Source organism: Triturus cristatus, chromosome 3_1, assembly GCF_964204655.1.
Source record: "Triturus cristatus chromosome 3_1, aTriCri1.1, whole genome shotgun sequence".
Taxonomy (NCBI): domain Eukaryota; kingdom Metazoa; phylum Chordata; class Amphibia; order Caudata; family Salamandridae; genus Triturus; species Triturus cristatus.
Genome location: NC_140583.1, coordinates 512,130,750 through 512,151,738, shown reverse-complemented (window position 1 = coordinate 512,151,738; position 20,989 = coordinate 512,130,750). Strand labels below are relative to the sequence as shown.

General features: G+C 42.8%; 1 protein-coding gene across 1 annotated transcript in view; it reads right to left on the bottom strand.

The window, feature by feature from the left end:
- Positions 1–20,989, bottom strand: part of LOC146860507 (aminopeptidase Ey-like) — a 188,991-nt gene that overhangs the window by 33,351 nt on the left and 134,651 nt on the right. Inside the window, exon 15 of the mRNA XM_085644419.1 lies at positions 13,339–13,430. Coding sequence (XP_085500545.1) covers positions 13,339–13,430 — 92 coding nt within the window. The remainder of the gene's footprint in view (positions 1–13,338; positions 13,431–20,989) is intronic.

Below are 20,989 nucleotides of genomic sequence, written 5' to 3'. Positions count from 1 at the left end.
TGCTGAGACTCTGTGCTGATCGGAGGAGGACTGTCCCCTGCCGGAATACCTAAACCAGCGGGAAGGCTGGGACTGCGCTGGACGCTGTGGGGGCTTGACTGCCGGGACTGCGAGGACCAGGGTTCCTTGTGCGGACTTCATTGAGCACACCTGGTTGCTCTTCTCGGCCCCGCCTCCCTCCACAACAAAACGACTCGCGGCCCCCGCTTCGCGGGAGCCGCTCGTGTGCTGAGACTCTGTGCTGATCGGAGGAGGACTGTCCCCTGCCGGAATACCTAAACCAGCGGGAAGGCTGGGACTGCGCTGGACACTGTGGGGGCTTGACTGCCGGGACTGCGAGGACCAGGGTTCCTTGTGCGGACTTCATTGAGCACACCTGGTTGCTCTTCTCGGCCCCGCCTCCCTCCACAACAAAACGACTCGCGGCCCCCGCTTCGCGGGAGCCGCTCGTGTGCTGAGACTCTGTGCTGATCGGAGAAGGACTGTCCCCTGCCGGAATACCTAAACCAGCGGGAAGGCTGGGACTGCGCTGGACGCTGTGGGGGCTTGACTGCCGGGACAGCGAGGACCAGGGTTCCTTGTGCGGACTTCATTGAGCACACCTGGTTGCTCCTCTCGGCCCCGCCTCCTCACGGTAACGCCTATTGCTATATGAACATCCGCCCACACGCGCTAGTGGGACGCGTGCGGGGCGCACCCCGGGGCGAAGCCCGGGCAAAGGGCGGGCCCTCTTAGGCCCTCAGAGGCCGCAAGAGGCTTGGCAGGGCCTATTCCCCCAACGCCCCCATTGTGTTGTACTGATCTGTGCTTGTGCGCTGTTGCTATGGCTCAGAATGTGGCCAATGTTATCGGAGAAAAGTCGGTGGGGTCCTCAATTGGTACAATCGACAGCTATTTTATAAGGGTCCCCACTGAATTAGACAGGGAGTCAATCTTGGAAGAGCGAAGGTTGGAGCGTCGTCGCTCGGTCGAGAATCTGAGAAATCGGCCTCTTACAGATCTGATTTCTCAGACTCTCCTTCCGAGTGGCGACAGCCATAATGATATCGATGACCTTACACCTTCTGCGAGCGTCCCTTTTCTGCTACGAGACTCTACATGTACTCCTACCCCTCTAACTGACCAGATTGGCAGCCACCACACGCCTCCTAGCCCTAGTATAATAACTGCTAATCTAACTAGTCCTATTACCAATAGGAGTAAATCCGTCCGTCACAAGGTGATTAAAACAATCCCGCCTAAGGCTCATGGCCCTCCTCCAGGTAAAAGAAGGCGAAAAGGGGGCGAACACCAAAAATGTAAGACTAGTTATAAAGATTTTGGTAGGCATGCCAAATTGGACATTAGACCACACCAGGCGCCTACTGCTGTTTCAGCTAATTTTCCCAAATCCACGCTCCTAGACAAGGAAGTTAGTACTACTGTACTTGCCGCCCCTTCTGTTGATTTGGGATTGAAAATAGCCCCCCCTCTCCTCTACTAGACAGTATAGAACATCTATTTAGGTCCCTTGTTTCTCCAATTATAGAGGAGCTTAAGAGGGTGGAGAAACGTCTCGAAACCATTGAGTGTGCTATTAGGAGCAAGGACGCTGCAATAAGGGATGTTGTGAATACGGTGATGCCCTCTCCACACCTGGGTGCACAATCGAATAGTCAAACCCCCAAAGCTGCATCAGTACCTTTTAATCAAGGAGAACCCCTTCAACAGAGGCTACCTCCTCCTAAGGTGGCAAACAAACCAGCAGCTACATCTGATAATGAATCGAAGAGAGGAACGGATAACGTATTTGCAAATAAACAGCAGGAGGGGGTGGGGAGCTCCAGATATAAAAGGATGCCATTGAACAAAAGTCCAATGGTTGAACTCCCCCCTGAAGCCGTGCCTTATGTGGTTGTTTTGACTGGGGTTCCCTCATTGACAGATCATAAAAAGGAAGGGTTCGCCCAACTAAAAAATAAAATCATGCACTGGCTTAATATTTTTAGACCTATTAAAAGTAATATTAATGGAGAAATAGTGCATGTCAGGCGACTCTCATGGCTGGGTGGTAGAAGCAAAGATCTTGAGGGTGATGTAGTTGTAGTGAACTTTAGAGACCCTCGAGTGGTGGACCATATTTTAAATTGGCCCTCGGGCAATGGAATGAATTCCATCATACCCCGTGCACTTACGTACTTCTATCCAAGATCACTGGTCTTCCCTACATCTTATGCAAGAGGCCAAGGACCTATTTACCAGAACTACCTAGCTCCCCTTGATATGGGATGCCCTGCACAGATTCAACATCCAGTATCTGTTGCCGATCCCTTTGGGTGGAATATTGTCCCCCCCAGGTACAATCTAAACATCATAAGGGGAATGGAGCATCTAAGACCATTTACACCGCTGGAGACTGTAAATAGGTTCGATGTGTTAACAGACATGGAAGGGTGTGACTAAAGTTTACAGCAGTCGAGGGGTTTGAGGACTCTCCAGGATGGGGGCGTGAACAGTGGGAAGCCACTATGCTTTGATCCTCCCAGCAAACAAGTAGCTGGTCTTGTTCCCCCTTTTGAACGAGACACCTCCATTGTTCATGATGATGTTGACGCCAAGAGAGATCATGGTGAACAACTGGTGATGTCTGTTGAGGGCCCAGCTTCCCTGGAAGCAGAAGTCAACCACGCTAATTCTAATGGTCCTATGCGGGATGCTTGCACTGATCCCATAGCTCTGAGGGGTGTTACTGAGACACAACCAATTCTTACAGCCCCCCCACCCGCCCATCTTAATTATGAAGAGTCTGTTCCAAATATCGATAACCAGTTTAAAGTTCTTAGCTGGAATATTGCGGGTCTTGCTACTAACATTGGCAATCCAGAATGGTGCTCCTTTATTGACCCCTTTGGAATTTGTCTCTTTCAGGAAACCTGGTCAACCGAACCCATCCATCGATTAGGTTATACAACTTATATGCTTCCTGCTGTAAAGGGACATCGAGGGAGGCCTTCGGGGGGCTTGTGTGTCTGGGTAGGCACTCATCTTGGTTTTAATATCAAGAGGGTTGATATAACAAGCTCCGATATACTGTGCATTCTTTTGTTACATAAAAAGATTCCTAAGATTGCACTTATTAATATCTATTCGCGAAGTACTCAAGGAGGTGGTCGTTCTACCACTATAGATTCCCTGTCACAACTTCTGGAATCATTCCATGACGAGGTAGCGTTGATGATTGGCGGGGATTTTAATTGTCACTTTGAGCCTTTGCCCGGAGTGACTTCACTGACAAATGTAGAAGATGAGGCTAGACTTATACCTCCCCTTAATATGTATCCAGCTAAAAACTGGACTCCGAAGGCCCTTCAGCTAACTTCCCTTACTTATGCTTTCTCTATGAGAGCATGTAATGGTCGATTTGGCGGTGATACCCCAGGACAACCAACTTATAGGGGAATGGGACATGAATCTGTGATCGACTACGTCTTGGTGAGCCTAGATTTATGGCCCAATATCCTGGATTTTAAAGTAATTAGACGCACAGAGAGTGACCATGACCCCCTGACAGTTGCTTTAAACTTTTATTTATTGAACTCAGGGCTAGATACAGCTATTCCTCCAGTGGGTAATTTAAGAATTATACAAGGGGGGAAGAGGATTCGCTGGCAAACCATAAAACAGTCCGAAACAGCAATAGCCAGCTTGTACTCCAATATTCTCCCCCTACTTGATAGGGTGTTTAAGGGTGAGACTAATAGCAGTGCAGATGATGAAATCCTAGATATGGACAAAATTCACAAAGATCTAGTAGCTATATTGGGCGGTTCCTTTTACTCCTCAGGTCCGCCCAATACAAAGATGTCAGGCAAGTCTAATTCTTGGTTTACCAAGAAATGTAGGTTAGCCAAACAGGAACTACTTCAGGCCATTAGAGGAGGTAACCCTCTACTTATCAGGGAAGCCAGGCGAGTTTATAAAAAGTTAATTTCTGCAGCTAAGTCTGAGTGGGAAGAGCAAAGATGGGTCGCAATGAGGCAAGCCCTCGTGGCAAAGGACCCAAGAACATTCTGGAATCTTGTCCACTCTGGAAGCCCTGAGGGCAACACCATGATTGATCCAAATGTTTCCGAGGATGCTTGGGCTTCCCATTTCGAAAAACATTATTCGATTAACACTAGTAGGTGCATCGATCCCCCAGCCATCATAATATCAAAGGGTCCGTCCTGGCTGGCACCACCCTGGACCCTATCAGAAGTGGACTTGGCTTTGGACCTGCTTCAAGCTAATAAAGCTCCGGGGTTGGATCGTATTCCAGAGGACCTTTACAAAGACGAACCAAAGGTTTGGGCCCCTTATTTCCAAATTCTCTTCAATTCCATCCTACAAGGCTCACCGATTCCATCTACCTGGACGGGCGCGGAAATTATCCCTATTTACAAAAAGGGATCCCCCCTTGATCCAGGTAATTATAGGCCTATAAGCCTAATAGATGTGAGTCAAAAAATCTACTCTAGGCTTCTTCTCCAACGCCTACAGAGTTGGATAGAAGAGAATAATATACTAACCCCACTCCAAGCTGGATTCAGGGCCAAAACGTCCACTATGGACCAACTATTTAGGCTCCAGTTGCTCCATTGGAAACATGTTATTCTGGACGGGGGTAGCCTATATATGACCTTTGTGGATTTGAAATCCGCCTTTGATATGGTGGATCGTAACCAGCTATGGCACCTACTGCTGGATATGGGAGTCCCGCCTTATCTATGTCATCAATTGAAGATTCTTCATGACGGGACCTATGCTAGAGCCCGCTACGGAAAAGTTGGAAATCTGACTGGCCCATTTCCTGTTGCTAAGGGAGTTCGACAAGGCTGTGTACTTGCCCCAACCTTGTTTTCCCTCTTCCTCAATGGCCTTATTGCCGATCTTTTAGATGCTATTGACATTGATGCACCGAAATTGGCCTCCAGAAAATTCCCTGCCCTCATATTTGCTGACGACACCCTGCTGCTGTCCAAATCCCCGATGGGCATGCAGAGGGTGTTGGACCAGTTCACAAGCTTTTGCAAACAAAGGAATTTGGTGGTCAATATTGGCAAAACAAAGTATATGGCCTTCAATGTAAAATCCTCTAATTACCCACATCCTAAAATGGGAGGAGTCGCTTTGGATCGGGTTTCTATCTTTGAGTATTTAGGCTTGACCCTAAATGACAAGATGGGTTGGTCCCCACAAATTTCTAAAGCCAATTTAAAACTCAACCAGGCGGTGGGGGGCATCCTTAAAGTTCATAAGAACTGTTGCTTAAAAATTATAAGTGCCCCTCTAGAAATTTACTGTGTCCAATCTAGATCCTCTACACTGTACGGAGCTGAGCTATGGGGTTCTAGTAGCACAAATGATCTGACTATTACTGAAAATAATTTTTTGCGGAAACTATTATCACTCCCAATCAATACTCCGCTCATGCCATTGCGGTTGGATCTTAATATCCGTCCTATTTCTGAGGTCATTGCCATACGTCCGGTGATGTATTGGAAAAGGCTTTGGAGCACACCAGAGTTGGCATGTTACAGAGACGAATTGAAGGTAATCTTGGGTTTACTTGGGGCCGATAAGATTCCCTGGCTCCAGTATGTTAGGCAGTCACTATCCAACATTGGCCTTGCCCATCTCTGGACTAATCCAGAGAATTGTTTAGGCATTTCCAAAAAAAGTCTTGCCCTAACACTCAAAGACTACTTTCTCACTAAAGCTTACCGTCTAGTTAGGCCTTCTAGCCTGACTGATCAGTTCTTGGACGTTAAGTGTAATTACGCCTTTGTATCTGACCTCGACGTTATCCAGCCCACTCTAGCAAAGAAGCTGTTCCTACAGTTCAGATATGGGACCCTTCCTTTATATTCAATTACTGATAAATGGGTGGGTGTCCTTGAGCACAATTGTCCGGGGTGCTCATCTGAACAGGAAACTATGATTCATGTTATGCTTTTTTGCCCAGCATACGCTAGAATTCGGAAGAAATGGATTATTCAGCTTTGCTTGAATCTGGGTATTAGGAGCTACCTTGACTTTTTCAGGGTCTTGCGAAGTGATCTAAATCCACTTGTCGTGGTAACAGTTTCCAGGTTTCTACTTGCAATGTGGCTAATTCGCATGAAACTGATACGTAACAATACAGATTGATCGATTGCTATAAATTCAATGGGGGGTTTTATTTGTTGATAAATAGTTAGTCACCTTTATTTCTATTATGGGTATTGTACTGATTGAATATATTACTATGAATTGTTTCATTTATGTACTTTTATGATTTTAAACAATCGAAATAAAGGTTTTTTGAATTGAATTGAATTGTAATTTTATATTTATATTTTATTTGTACCTTTTTGAGTATTAAGAATTTTAGCAATGGGTTTTTAAAATGCAATTTTAATGATTTGATAATTATTTTGTATAATTTTCATTTGCATTCATTTTTTATTATAAATGTATAATATATATGTACAAATTTAGTTATTGGGGGGGCAGAGCCTGAAGCCCGAGAAAGATGGTGGAGTTCGAGTGTGCTCCGCAATGAGCTGTTACTTCTATGGCTAAATCTTCAATCTGACCTAAGATGGAATTGGCAAGTAATGGACATCGCTGTGATATGCTTCAATGCTGCTAAGAAGTGCCAGACTCCCAAATAAAATGGATTGCCCACAACGACCACTGGCAATACTGCTCCTGGCCCTGGTGACACTGAGCATCACACTGCAATGGCAGACGCCAGAATGAGACCAGCATGTCAGCCGGGAAAAACTCATATCTGGGACCAGAGGGAGATCACAAAGACAGGAATAATCCTATGGCAGATGGTCATGGGATCCAGAGTACTTTGCAGCGGAGCAGCCGGAAAACTGAGTACATGTATGGAAGGTACCAAAAAGATACCTATAGGGGTTAGCTGCCATAATATACGACTCACTCAGACTGCTGAAGTGTGCAAAGACTGTGATAGAGCAAAACATACACAAATGAGAACCAGACACAGCAACCAGAAAATCTCAGACAAATTTTGCAGTCAAGCCTTTGCCTTGTGCATGGAGGATAAGGGGAACCCACTAGCCTGTGCCCCTCCCAAGAATTTATAGGCAATCAAAACTACATAGTTCTGCAAATAAACATGGACAAATAGACTCTGAACTGCACTGGACCAATAGTGCACAGCAGCAATGATTACCATAATTCAAGCCACTAACCATGAAGTTGGGGTGAGCAAGAAAGGCATTATAACAATGCAGTTTGCACCCCTCACAGGAACTTTAAGGGCTCAACCCCGCCTAACAAATCAATGCCTCATGCAACTAGATTACAATCATCTTTCTGCCTGATAGCTGCGCCTCCTCTTCTATGGGACAGCAACTTCCAGAAAGAACACAGTGACATAACATACATAATAGAACCTTTGATGATGGCAAATTCACAAATTGATGCCCATATGTCAAAGACAGTCACACAATCACTCTTCACGAAAGCAGTAGCAGGAAAAACCGTGAAATCCCTTCTTATGCCAGACGCCACGATCAAAGTCTCTACTCCACTCTTGACATGATTCTGAAAGAATTTACAGCACTTAAAATATCTATAACCCTATTGAAGGCTTTCATCTGGCACAAAGAATCCAAACACGCACATCTATGACAATGTCCTGCTACAAATAATAGTATGCTGCCTAAGACTTCAACAACGGAAGAAGATGCTTCAAGCAGATAAACCCGATGGTGCATTTCAATTCGGAGACGTTAAAACTATGTGGCACAAAACTTTTCGATCAAGATATTGAAAAAAAAGTGCTTGTCCGTGCACAGATCAAGGCTCAAACAGCAGGAAATCAGATACAAACTTGTGGACACATCCACAATGTTATTAACATACGAGGTACGCACCGCAGAATTCACAGATGCTTGAGTTCTGAAGAAATATGTAGATAATAGACAGCTGAGGAACACGAAAGTATCAGCGCCCCACCAGATCCTTGTTTCCAGCCCCATCCCCAACAAAGTCATAAATCCAGATCCTGGCTCAAGGTGGAAACAGAACAAGACACCTCAAAATTGCAGGACCACCCTGCTGAAACTAACTGATCTAAATTAATACTACCTGTTGGAATGTCTGAAGACTCCTATCTCTAAGAGGCAACCGAAGTGACCGCCAGACACAGTTAAAAGATGAAGATCATCGCAATCTCCCATGGCGATGTTATGACTCTACAGGTGGAGGGTGAAGAGGATTTACATTTCTAAAAAACTGTTGTGACAGGAACTAGACCCTCTAATGTATTACTATGCCTTGACATGAGAGACTGACATCTACTCACTGCTGACATAGGACTGTAATTATACCACCATAACCATGTAGTCAAATGATCCCCAAATCCCAGTCAACATGATTCTTCTTTGCCAAAACTACTCCTAAGCCTATCCTTACTCCTTGAACTACACTACCAGACACATCAATCAATCACAATCCATGTGCACTGACCGACTCATCCAATTGGCAAGTAAAGGAACTCACCCGAATGAAGCGCCTCTTACGATGCCCTTCCCCACCCAGAGGAAAGACTCCCCAGATACCCCACATCTGTCAAGTTTTGTTCCACACCTTGAGTACACCTACTCACTTCTACAGACTCTTACTTGAAAGCACTTTCTAACGCATACCTGGCTGCCAATTAACACTGAACACTTTTGGTAACATTATGCCCACATCACAGAATTAATCATTATTTCAATGAATGCGAACAAACTCACACACTACATCAAACAGATAAAAAAATGCTATCAAACCCATAGTCCTACTACAGAAAATGCACTTGATAGCAAAAGAAACCGATAAGCTAAACCTGCAAGCCCCTCACATGACCCTAACGTGACTCCAATAACACAGAGAAAAGAGGAGTGTCCATTGTGATCCACAATGTACTCCCACTCGACGTAGCACAAACCAGGTCAGACCGGTGGTGGACACTACGAATTTTTAAAAATACATGTACAACAATGATAGTAGGATTGATATATGCCCTGGTGGGAGATAAACACATTCTCTTTAGAAACATAACTAGACTAATACTTTTTCTCCCATATAGCAAAATCATTGCAGGAGGCGACTTGAATTTAGTCCTCCATCTGGGTAGGATGACTGGGCAGGGGCTGCAACCAGTTCCACTTAACTTAAAACTATGAACCGAGAAATTTTACACAACCAACGGATACTACTTGCTAAAAATACTGACTTACCTGTTCCCATTTTATAATAGGCATCCAAGAACCAATGGGAAAACTACCCCACACACCCAGCTGAAAAACCAGGAAGAATCCTGGTCAGTCACTGCAGCGAAACATAATGAGGGATGTAAGAATACAAAGGCACTAGAACCCTTGATGAAAGGTATTCTAACCTTCTCTCCCTACATCTCTCACCTCCTCTCATTATTATTCTTTTTTATTTTTTCTTTCTAGTCTCCACACTGCAAATATGTTGATTCTCTTTATAATTCCACTTCAGCTTCGGCCCCACGAACCAAACGGCCCAAGACCTAAGAATAAATTGATATTGTAGGAGTGATCTATGTATTTGAAATAATTGCTCAGTTTTCTCATCCTTTGTCTAGTTGAAGAGGAGAGCTACAGGATGTGATACAATTGGGATAAGGACTACTAAACAAATATTGCTGTGTACGTTCCTCCTTTGTGTTCGAATAAAACTCGATTAACAAAATATAGTGTTATTATTAGTATTTGTTATAACTTGTTTAAATAAATTCACTTATGTATTTATTTGTATAAATAGATATATAGATGTTTAAATGTACTTTTAAGAATTATATGTTTAAAAATGTAAAGTCATCAACATTTTAAATCCATTTTAATATACATACTTACCTATGTAATCTCAATTTTCAGGACCACAATATTTTGAAGACAATGGGGCATATTCACAAGGAGCTATCGCCGAGTTAACGGCACATTATCGCAGCTAAAGTTGCGATAAAAACATTTCCCCATTCACAAGCTGGTGTTAACAGCACCAGTTTACCCGCGATAGCAGCCGCAAAAAACATCGCCACAGATGACCCAGGCAACTATCGCTAATGAGATGCAGAGTAGGTGTTTCCATGCCCAAAGCTGTGACAACACCACTCCACAACATTCACAACGACCAGCCAGATCGGCGATAAGAACACAAAACAGGCGAAAAGGCGTGTTAGCACCAGGAAACAGCCTGCACCACAAAAGGAAGCCCAGCCCAGAGCCACATTTAAAGAACAACACATGCACCCAGGCAACTGAACATGCAGCCCGGAGGCCCGAAAGGGCACCAACACCCGCCGACACCACCCCCAAGATGCACCCTCCCCGGCACCCCCCCAATTGACCTCTTGTGCTCTCCGACGGCATTCACCTTGTCAACGATGTTCCACCATATTCCAATTTTGGTGCCCAATGACACGTTGGAGGTGACGAATAGTTGTTGATGGTGTTCCATCACCTCTGTGACTATGATCCTGTGGACTGAACTTTGTCTTCCTCTTCTTCTTGTCCTTGCCCTTCCCTGTCCCCGAGGTCCCGGGATGGTCATCCGGGGTGCTTGTGGGGTTGCTCTCGTTCTCTGTGCCTGCTCCGGCTGCCTCCATGGTGCTTGGGTGTGGGTCATTTTGTGTGTGGGTGTTTTTTCTACTTTTATGTTGATTTTTCCCACCTGCCATGTGTGTATTGCTGGCCTGGCGCTGCTTATCGCGGATTTCCTCATCGCGCTTTGGCCCATAGCAGGTTTTTTCGCATTGAGGTTTGTGTTTTTGTCTCCGTCAAGGTGGTTGTATCGCTGACATTGGCCGCGGTTTCGGCAAACTATCGAATGGGGCCGCCTTGTTGTGAATTCCACGTTGACACAGGGTTATTTTCCCGCAATAGGCTGCGATGTGTAAAGTGCGTTAGCATTTTTGGGTGATGTTTAGCACACGTTCTTGTGAATATACCCCAATATCTTTATAGTTTGCATTGTAGTATGTAAACTTAATATAAAGGACCACGATATTCTGACTGCATTTTTTTGTCATCGTGATACCTTTGAAATTGATTTTATGTTATAGAAGTGTTCATTTGACAAAATCCATATTCTTATGAACAAGCGTATTTAATAAAACATCAAAATATAGCAAGACAAATAAAGCAGCTTAAGAGTTTATCATCACCTTTATATAGGCTACAGAAATCACATTAGAAGTAGTTCAAGTTGAGAACAGTAAATCAAAAGCTAATATATTTAAGTGCACACTACATTTTTCCAGGATTAGGCAGAAATAAATGTTGGACTTGCAAGTACTTAAGAGAAGTTAATGGCAAATGAACCAACAGATTTGGTGCTTTAGAGCTGTACTGGCAAGATTCCTTAGGGCCAGATAACAAACCATTTTTGACTGATCCTATTTCATCTAGTAGAAGCAGAGTTTAGTGTTTGCACACCTTTTGCTACTGTCGTATGAAAGCAGGTTTCTGTAGTTGATAATGTAAGACACGAATGTTGATGCCTATTATTGGGTGGTATATTTTTGTGGTGTTGGTATCTTTAGCTTTTTTGTAATGCTTTGTTTTTCAACTACATTATTGCAATATGATGTTGTCTTGAACTATGGTTATTGTATTTCTTCAGTTTTGACTGTTTTTACGTATTTCTTGTGCCCTGGTATTTTTTAATTGTATTATGTTGCTTTGTGTATGATATTGTGCTATGTTTCGTAGTCCACTTTAGATATGTCAGCAAATGTAGCTATGTTTCCAAACAAAAACAGCAGGCGCTTTAAAATTCCCTTGACTAGCAACAAATTACCACTGCTTAAGGTGGTAGAATAGCACTGCTCCAGCTAATCAACTACTATTCGCCCATTCCATTGTTTTATTTTGGCATGGAGATTATCATAGCATTTTAGGCCCTAGGGACTCAATGCAGTCTCCAGGACATTTTTAGAACTTTCACATGCAGAGCTGATGCTTTCATCTTTGCTGTGGCCTGGATAACTAGTACTAGGGTCAATAGTTTGAAGAGGGATAAGGGGTGCTTGTAACAAGAGTGCAGTGATGTGATTTGAAGGGAACCTCGTTATGATAGTTATTCATACAGATTATCTGCATCTTTCTTTCAAAGAAGGGGGGGCAGCTCTTAACTGGGGTGAAACCCAGTTTTGTAATATTCCCAATGATTTCGATTAGCTCATTTGAGGTATCCCTTACCTTTATGTTGGTGAATGCATAGAGTACTTTTTAACTTCTGTGATAGACTTATAGTTACTTCTTATTTAAAATGTACAGCTTAGCAGATGAGCCCTTTGATTTCATCCATCAGCACTCCATTGCTTGCCTTATTCACATCACTGTGATTAACTTCAGATGTTACAACTTGATGTCTGTGTTGTCTGACCGTTATCATGCTTGCTGCAGATGTTCCCAGAACTCAAAGGTTTGCAGGTGTTTCAGCGGTCGTTCTTGGTCAAATGTAAAATTTAGATTTTTTAGACTGTTGTAAAATTCAGAACGTGAACGTAGGTTATGATTCAATTTCTATTTTATAACCGTTTTTAAAATCTCTGACTTGTCCCAAATATGTAGATTAATAGATGGGATACATTTCCGTAAATCCTCGCTCTAGATGCACTTTAGAGTTGCCATTTTAGTGTTTGCTGCATTGGTTTGAACAAGTTAAATGTTTAGAGCTTATTTAGTTTGATTTGAATAAAAACCACAAAGAAACAAACTAAAAACATCTCATCAGTTTTGTTTACTTCCTAGTCATAAAACCTTTCAGTTAATTTTGATCCAGGACGTGGTGGGATAATAAGTATGCTCCATAAGTGTACAGTCAATCATTTAATCGGCCAATCGATCCAGACAGAATGCTCTTAAAAGATTCTATGTGATTTCCCATTTAAAGCATCAACGAGTTGGATAATGACATTTAGTTAATGAAGTTAACGATAGTTTTGAGTTAAATTAACTACCTGCCGGCATGGACTCAAGGTTTAAGTCTTGACATGGAGTAAATCTATTAACTCACTGGGGTTGAGAGATCACCCTGGGTTTATGCAATCTCTAGTCTCTTGGACATCCTTGTTCTTCTGTAAGGTAAAATATTGACATTTTTCATTTCTTATTCGATGTTATGAGCACAAAAGGGTTGTATGTTTCCAGTTCTTTCTTTAAGACCTCACTCTATGTAGAGGGTTTAACTATTTATTCAGTGACCTCCTTCTGCACACTGATTGTGGCCAGAATACTACATATTCAGCACATACAGGCATATTATTGTCAGAAAACTCACTGTTCCATAAGGCCGTCTGGGAGGACTGTCCAGTCGAGAGTCAGGTTTCTAAAATATTCGAATAAAGGTCGAACTTGTTTTTGAAGATATCGCTGTGTTAATATAAAAAATGAATTTTCTGTGTTATTACGAAAAACAGTCATTGTGCATTTCACATGATTACAGTTGCTTTAAATGACATACTTTTTATAAGTCAGATTTCACAATCCGTCATACGTATAGTGACACTTTGGAAAACACTCAGGCTTCCTTTATTAGGTCTCGCCTGACCCAGCGCATGCGCTGGTCTGGCGATACTTATTGAGAGGGCTCCAGAAAGTGCTACCAGGCCAGCCTAGAGCTACAGTGCATGTGCGCGGGCGCGCGCGCCGCGCTTTACCGCAATTACTTTCACCTTCGCGGCCGCACGGCCGCTTTGATGTTTGATTGCGATCACTTTCACGGCCGCACGGCCGCTTGGCATAGCCAATAGGTCTCGCTTTTGGGACCTTATAAGTATTTAGTTATGCAACTGTTGCATGGCTAAACACTTATAAGGTCCCAAAGGCGAGACCTATTGGCTATGCCAATGCTTGTGGGGTTTTGGCGTAGGGCAGCGCAGCAAGGTACCTTGCTGTGCTGCCCTACGTCAAAGTGAAAGGGCAGGAATACACCGTAATTATCAAATACTTGAATTCCTGTCCTTTCTCTCTCCACTGGCAGCGTTTCGTCAGCCTAGCGCCAACGCAGGCGCCCTTGCACCATGGTGCAAGAGTGCCTGTGCTGTAGGTAGGATTGTTTTTTGTGCAAACGAGACACCTTCCTGCACGAAAACAATACATAGAGGCTTTCTCCTCCTTTTATGTGTGCTGCAAAATGCATCACACATGGAAAGAGGAAAAAAAGAGGAGAAATAACAATATTTCTCCTCGTTACGTCTGCCTAGGGGAGGCGTAAGATCTTGACAAATCCCCAGGTTTACAAGTCCTTGTAAATCTGGGAATCTGGGAATTGTGCAGAGTAAGGTAATGTCGCGATTTGCCCTGCTTTTCCTTACTCAAGATTAATAAGGCCACTCAAGCCATATAATATGACTTTGCCTGGATTCATAAATCTGACTCCGAGCCTTACATCACACATATACCACTTTGTGTGGTGCAAATGTGACAAGGCTCTCATAAATATGCCCCTAGGTAAATAGGATTTGCTAAACATTTACTAAGAAATTAAAGACTACAAGTAGTGAGAAACATTTTTGCTGACCTACGAAATGGGCACAAAAGCCTTTTTATTCATGGAGACTTCCATAGATAAATACCAATTTCATCTTGTGTTTCTCGTGAAAAAAAAATAATTATAATGATAAAGAAAAGTAAGAATAAAATGAAATAATGCATGTTTCAGATGACCCCTTTTGGAGAGAAACATTTGTAAATGTTATTTAATTATTAGGAGTTGTAGAAATTAAACAACTGGGACGTTAATTGAGAGCTTCTGGTGCACAATCAGAGTTGCATTGTTGTAAAAAGTATTATATTTGTGTACACGTATTAGTGAACATGTTAGAAAATATATATAAATAGATATCGCAAGCAACAATTTTATAACTTCATAAATGGTTAACTAAATTATTTCGACATATGCTTTTGATTTCAGAAGTCGCTTGAGGATATGATTGAGAAATTGTTTTTTAAATCTTAAAAATATGGGCATTGCAAACTTTCTTTTTGAGTCTTTGATGCTTACAAAGATTGTACTGTTGATATACTGTGGAATTAATATCATGAGACTGGGATTTCAAGCTATTTTCAGGCTTAGGAAACCCTGGTCAGCTAGAGACTATTTAAAAAAATAGTTAGGATTGTTTATGCAAAGCTTCTAAGCAAGGACCACCTGTTGAGAGATCGGGGATTTGGGAACATTAGGAGAAGTTGGATGGAGCATTTCTCTTCCTTAGGAGAAGAGAGATGAATTTTGTGAATGGAAAGGCCAGCGGAGAGTATGAAATTTAGGTCCAGATTTACTAATCACTTGTGTTGTCCTTACATCATGCATATCGACGCAAGTATTTAAGTGACATTTACAAAGCCACACAAATACATTTTGTATAGCCTTGTGCCGCTTTTCACCTGCAAAGCAAGGCAGCACGTTGTGCTGCCTTGCTTTACCCTGCAACGGCGAGGATTTACATGGGTGAAGCATGGGCGTTTCCGTGCTTTTGACCCATGTCATGTACCTTAACGAAAACCCAGATTTCTCAAAGACAGTAAACCTAGGTTTACACCAAAATGGTGCGCCTGCCCAAATCTTGTGTATCGGAGATAAATATATTTTTTAATTCTCATTACTTTCTCTTTGCATGTGTGCTGCATCATGCATGATGCAGCACACATGCAAAGAGCAATACATCTCTATGAAATAGTTTGTATTTTGGAATCTGCCATTGTAGCACATACTCTATCCTGACCACAAATCTGGCACTCGTGTGATATGAAGCAAGACTGTCTGCGTTGGCGCTAGGCACCCACAAGCACACCAGTGCTGGGAAGAGCCTAAGTTTGCTATATCTTAGTAAACATGGTGTGATTCTGCTCTCTCCCTTTCACACAATACAGTACATCATGACTATTTGGGAAGAAGTATGGAAGGAAAATGTAGAGAAGTACAAAAAGAGAGTTCACAAGGAATGCAAATGTGCCTTTGCTGCTGTCAACCAACCACTGTCTTTGGGCAGTGGAAGACTACAAATTCTGTGCCTTACCTGCCTTTGCGTAAGCTTGTCATCTATGAAGTATTGCAGCGTCTGGACTGCCGCGTGCACCTATGGTATTTCTGATTTGAATCTAACTAATCTACATCTATAATTGAAGCAAATGCTAAAGGGACCCTGCTTGGCTACCTGCAGTTGAAAAGTATGGAACTCAGCCTATGCACCGATTATCAAATCTGTTGCAATCTGACACCCCGAGATTCAGAATTTAACAGATGTAATCATTAACACCTATTCCGGGTTTACTCTTTCAAAATGGCCCACAACATGACATTTTGGTGCCTACCACATAAAAAAATCGACATCTCCCAGTATTTGTGGGGCATTTTTTCCTAAGACGTTTTGGCAGGATTGACCTGACAAAATTTACTGTGACTCATCCTCATCCTCAACAATACCAAAATGATTGTATTTTTCAAACTTTACAAGTCTTAAGTGGCTCAATTTTCAATGGCTCGCTCTTGTCATGTATAACCTAGTCCTCATGTACTCCACAATTTCCATGAGTAAGTCACACCCTCTAAGTACTGCATCTACTAAACAAGGGAAAAAGGCAATAGGAGATCATAAAGTTATAATCCAAACAGAAGTCATCCATTATGATTTGCGATGCTTTCAACAACAAGTTATGTAATTGAGACATACCACTGATGACATGGATGAGCTTAAAAATACACATGGATTTCCAGTTGTGAAACATGATTTTGAAACATTTGAATTCCTTTTCCACAAATGAATGAATTAATTCTGCATGTTAACTCCCATAAAGAAGCATTGTGAGCCCCACATACAGTGATGAACTATATTCTGAATAAAGTAAATTACTAATTCAAATATGAATATTTTAGAATTTCTGGGAAACTGTGCAATGGCCATTGTGACCTTTGTCTGAAAATGTGGAAGACTGTCCAAGATCTCTACTAGATGCAGTGAATGCATTTGATTCCATTGAGTCGGAATGTATGTTTACAATTTTGCAGCGAATGGGAGTCCCCCCTGCTTCTTGCAGTGGATTACGTTTCTCTACACTGACCCAACTGCTTGTGTTCGAGTTAACAGACTCACCTCTACTAGACTGTCTATTCATAGAGGCACTAGGCAAGGATATCTACTCTCCCTGCTAATATTTGTGGTCACATTGGAACTGCTGGCGTGAATCCTTTGCCAGAGACATGAAGCTTCAAACTTACAATTTACCCTGCGGCCCCAGACATCTTGCAAGGTGCGGATGATATGGTATTATATGTTAAAGACCCAGCCATTCACTTAGCACCTATAAAATGCAAATATATACAGTTCAAAGCTATTTGGTCTTGGGTATAAACTAGTTCAAAATTATTATTTTTCCTCTGACCCAAGACACTAAGCTTTGTGAAATGGAAGTGCCTGTGCAGTGGAGTAATGATTGTGTGAAATATCTAGGGATCTGGATCCGTAAAGTCCCTGAGCTGGTGCTTCAATATGACTATGGTAGAGCCGCGTCACAGCTTGAGGATCAGTTGAAGAGATGGTCCCGTCTCCCACTTTCTATGGCAGACAGGGTTGCTGTAATGAAAATGGTAATACTACCTAAGTTGCTGTACCTTCATTATTTTACCTATTGTTCTGTCATAACACTTCTCCAGTAGGCTTAAATCGCAATCTAGAATATGCTGGAAGATGCTCACCTTACCATGCACGCATGAAGGGTTCAATGCTCCAGACCATGCGCAAGCCCATTTTGCTCATTACTCATTACTGGTATCTCCCCCATGACTACATCCGCACTTGGCGGTGGAACATGATGACACCATCCCGATTCCATTACATTCTATCCTGCTGCATAGTTGAAACCACACTGACTGGGCCAATTTAACACAATACACTTCACTATGAAGACTTGGCGCTTGCTTGGAGCACGGACCAACAAAGTACTGTACTCAACAGTACTTCCTTTAACACTCTACCTCATTACTCATGAACAGCGTGTCGTGGTGAGGAGTTATTAAGCCGGGCGCTTGCAAGCGTGCGTGGCATTCTAGCTCGCGCTACTTGGTTTGAAATGGGCCGTAAAATATTTGAAGCAGGGTGCGTGCGAGGTGTGCGCAGCATACCAAAAAACAGGCATAATAAGCTTGGATTTCCTTCTGAACGAGACACATGTGAAAGCGTATAATCAACAGGTCTTGCCGTGGGCCTTACCTAAGTCTCTTGAGGCCATTGGGGTATGCTGGTGCAGTGCGCCGGGAATGAGTGGAGAAGGGAGGAGTCCAAGAAAGGATTTGAACTAAGATGCTTGCCGTGGAGATGGTGGCTATTTTAGGTTGGGATACTAGGAATTTCTATTAAGAGAATATATGGCGGTCATGTTTTGGGCTAAAATAGTTTGTTGATTTTCTAGGCAGCTTCTTCACACCATGTAAGGCTGTTTTCACAGGGAATGCTGGGTTTTGGTGTTCTCTGAGGAAATATTAAGCTCTATCTGTAGAGTCTAACAGGTGAAGGAGCTTATTAATTTTGCTTTTTGAGGAGGTGTCATTAGATTTGAATCGCTTGTTATTTAAGTAGGAGCATGGAGAGGGAAAAAGCTTCACAGATGAATATTGATAAAAGGGGTACAGTAGTGTGTGTTCAAAGCAGTTTCTCTTTTGGCAACCCAATTGAATAAAAGGTTGGACAAATGTTTGGAGAGATCAGAAATATGGCGGAAAAAAGCAGAAGATGAGCAGTTTTAGTCTGTTGAGGAGGCAACGATTGAAGCTGACAGGTCGAATGGAAGTCATAAGGTGAATCAGAAAAGGAACCATCTCCCGAAGGAGATGGGATTTAAGGCAAAAGGACATTACGGTCCAAATGAAAGACAAAGGGCAACTCTGTTGGAGTTGTGTGAAAAGGCTATTAGTGGCCAGCAAGATTGATCACAGGGTGGTGGCCTGTGATGAACTTTCCGGTAGAGGAGACATAGTCATCACATGTTCAGTAGATTTTGGAGATACTGATGAAGAAAAGATAGAAGTAAAGAAAGGTAAAAGAGAGAATGAGAGTAAAGATCAGGTTGATCAGGTGAAGGATCCCTTGGGGGATTTTATGTTTGACCCACATTCCATTCCGCACCCTCTTTCACCTCAGTGGGTTTCAGCACGGCATGTGGCGGAGTACATGAAATGCTGTATTAGGCATGCACTGCCTAAAGAGGCGAGGACGAGACTTCTGTCTGAGTGTCCAACGCCATCTTTGGCCAATAAGGTGGCTTTTAAGCATGAGCTAGACTCTAAAATGTGCACGTTCCTGAATAAGTCAGGAAGAGTTTGTAGAAGGGTTCTCGATAAGGGCTTAAAAGGATGTCAGGATCGTTTATTAGATGTCTTTGGTCATATGACAAAGATCTTTGATATGTTTGAGGAAGCTTATTTGCAGGAGACTGCAATGGGTGTTTTGGAGCTGTGGCAATGGGTGCAGCGAGTTGTGTATTTGTTGGGAAACACAAATGCAGCTTTGTGCACAGAGCGCAAGAAGAGTCTTCTTATGAAAATAGATTTGAAGTTGGCTGAGCTCGCTAATAAGGAATCGGCTCAGGAGGCAAAGGGGCTGAGTTTGGAGAGGAGTTCATAAAGGAGATGGCAAAGTATGCATGGGCATAAAGTTCAATTCAGAAAGTGCAGAAGGATATATGGAAGGTTTTTGGTGGGCTGGGAGAATGTGGGGTCGATTCTCTGGCCCTGGATTTGGGATCACGTGGATGTCTTTTTTGCATGGGTTCAGGCCTTATGGATATCAAGCATCTGGCTTCTACCCCCAGAGACAAAAGGGAAGAGGACAATGCAGAGGAGATAGAAGGACGAGGGGTCAACAAGGTATGTTGTGTAGGAGGCCCTTTGTGTAACCCTGTAAAACTATGTGGCAGACTGCCCCACATTTTAGCCAATTGAAAAGAGATTACAGCAGATCTGTGGGTGTTGCAAACAGTACAAGGGTACTGGATAGATTTTGTAGAGGTACCAGTGCAGAACAGTTGGCCAAGGCCACTAATTTTTTCAAGGAAAGAAGACAGAATGGTGGATCAAGAAGTACAAGAACTAGAGAAAAAAGGTGAATAGAAAAAAATAGAGAATTTGAGCCTGGGGTTTATAAGCAATATATTTGTAGTTGAGAAAGTGGACAAAGGAATAAGGTCTGTAATAAATTTAGAAGGAGTGGAACACGTGGGTTCAATACAATCTTTTCAAGATGGAAGGAATTCATATGTTGAGAAATCTGTTGAGAAAGGGAGATTGGTTAACAAGATTGGGTTTAAAGGACGCCTACTTGACGGTTCCAGTTTGCACAGAACAGAGAGATTTTCTCAGATTCCAGTGGCAAGGGGTAATGTGGAAGTTCAAAAGCCTCACATTTGGATTGACGGTAGCTCACTGGTGCTTTACGAAGGTGATGAGACCAATTGTGACGTGCTTGCGAACAAGCTGCATCAGATTAATCGTGTGTTTAGATGACATTTTAATAATGGCAGAGAGCAAGAGATTAGCTCAGGAGCACAAAGAGTTAGTGGTGTAAAAGATAGAGGATCTTGGGTTTTGTAATGAACAGGAAGAAGTCATGTCTGGAACCAGCTCAGGATTCAGAAAAGGTGTTTTTAGTAGTTCACATTTGGACGTTTGAATGTATGTTGAGGTTACCCATGGAGAATGTGTGGAAGATCTGCAGGGAGTTAAAGAGGATGTTAGCCAGCGATTGGGTGACCTTACATCAGATCGTGAGTATACTGGGTTTCCTATCAGGGTCAATTCAGGCAGTATTTCCAGCCCCGTTGCATTATCGAGCTTTGCAGAGGTTGAACGCCAGGTTTCTTAGGAAAGGGGTGCGGTATTCCCAGAAGGTACAGGTGGATGCAGAGACAATGGGGAAGTTGGAATAGTGCTTAGCAAA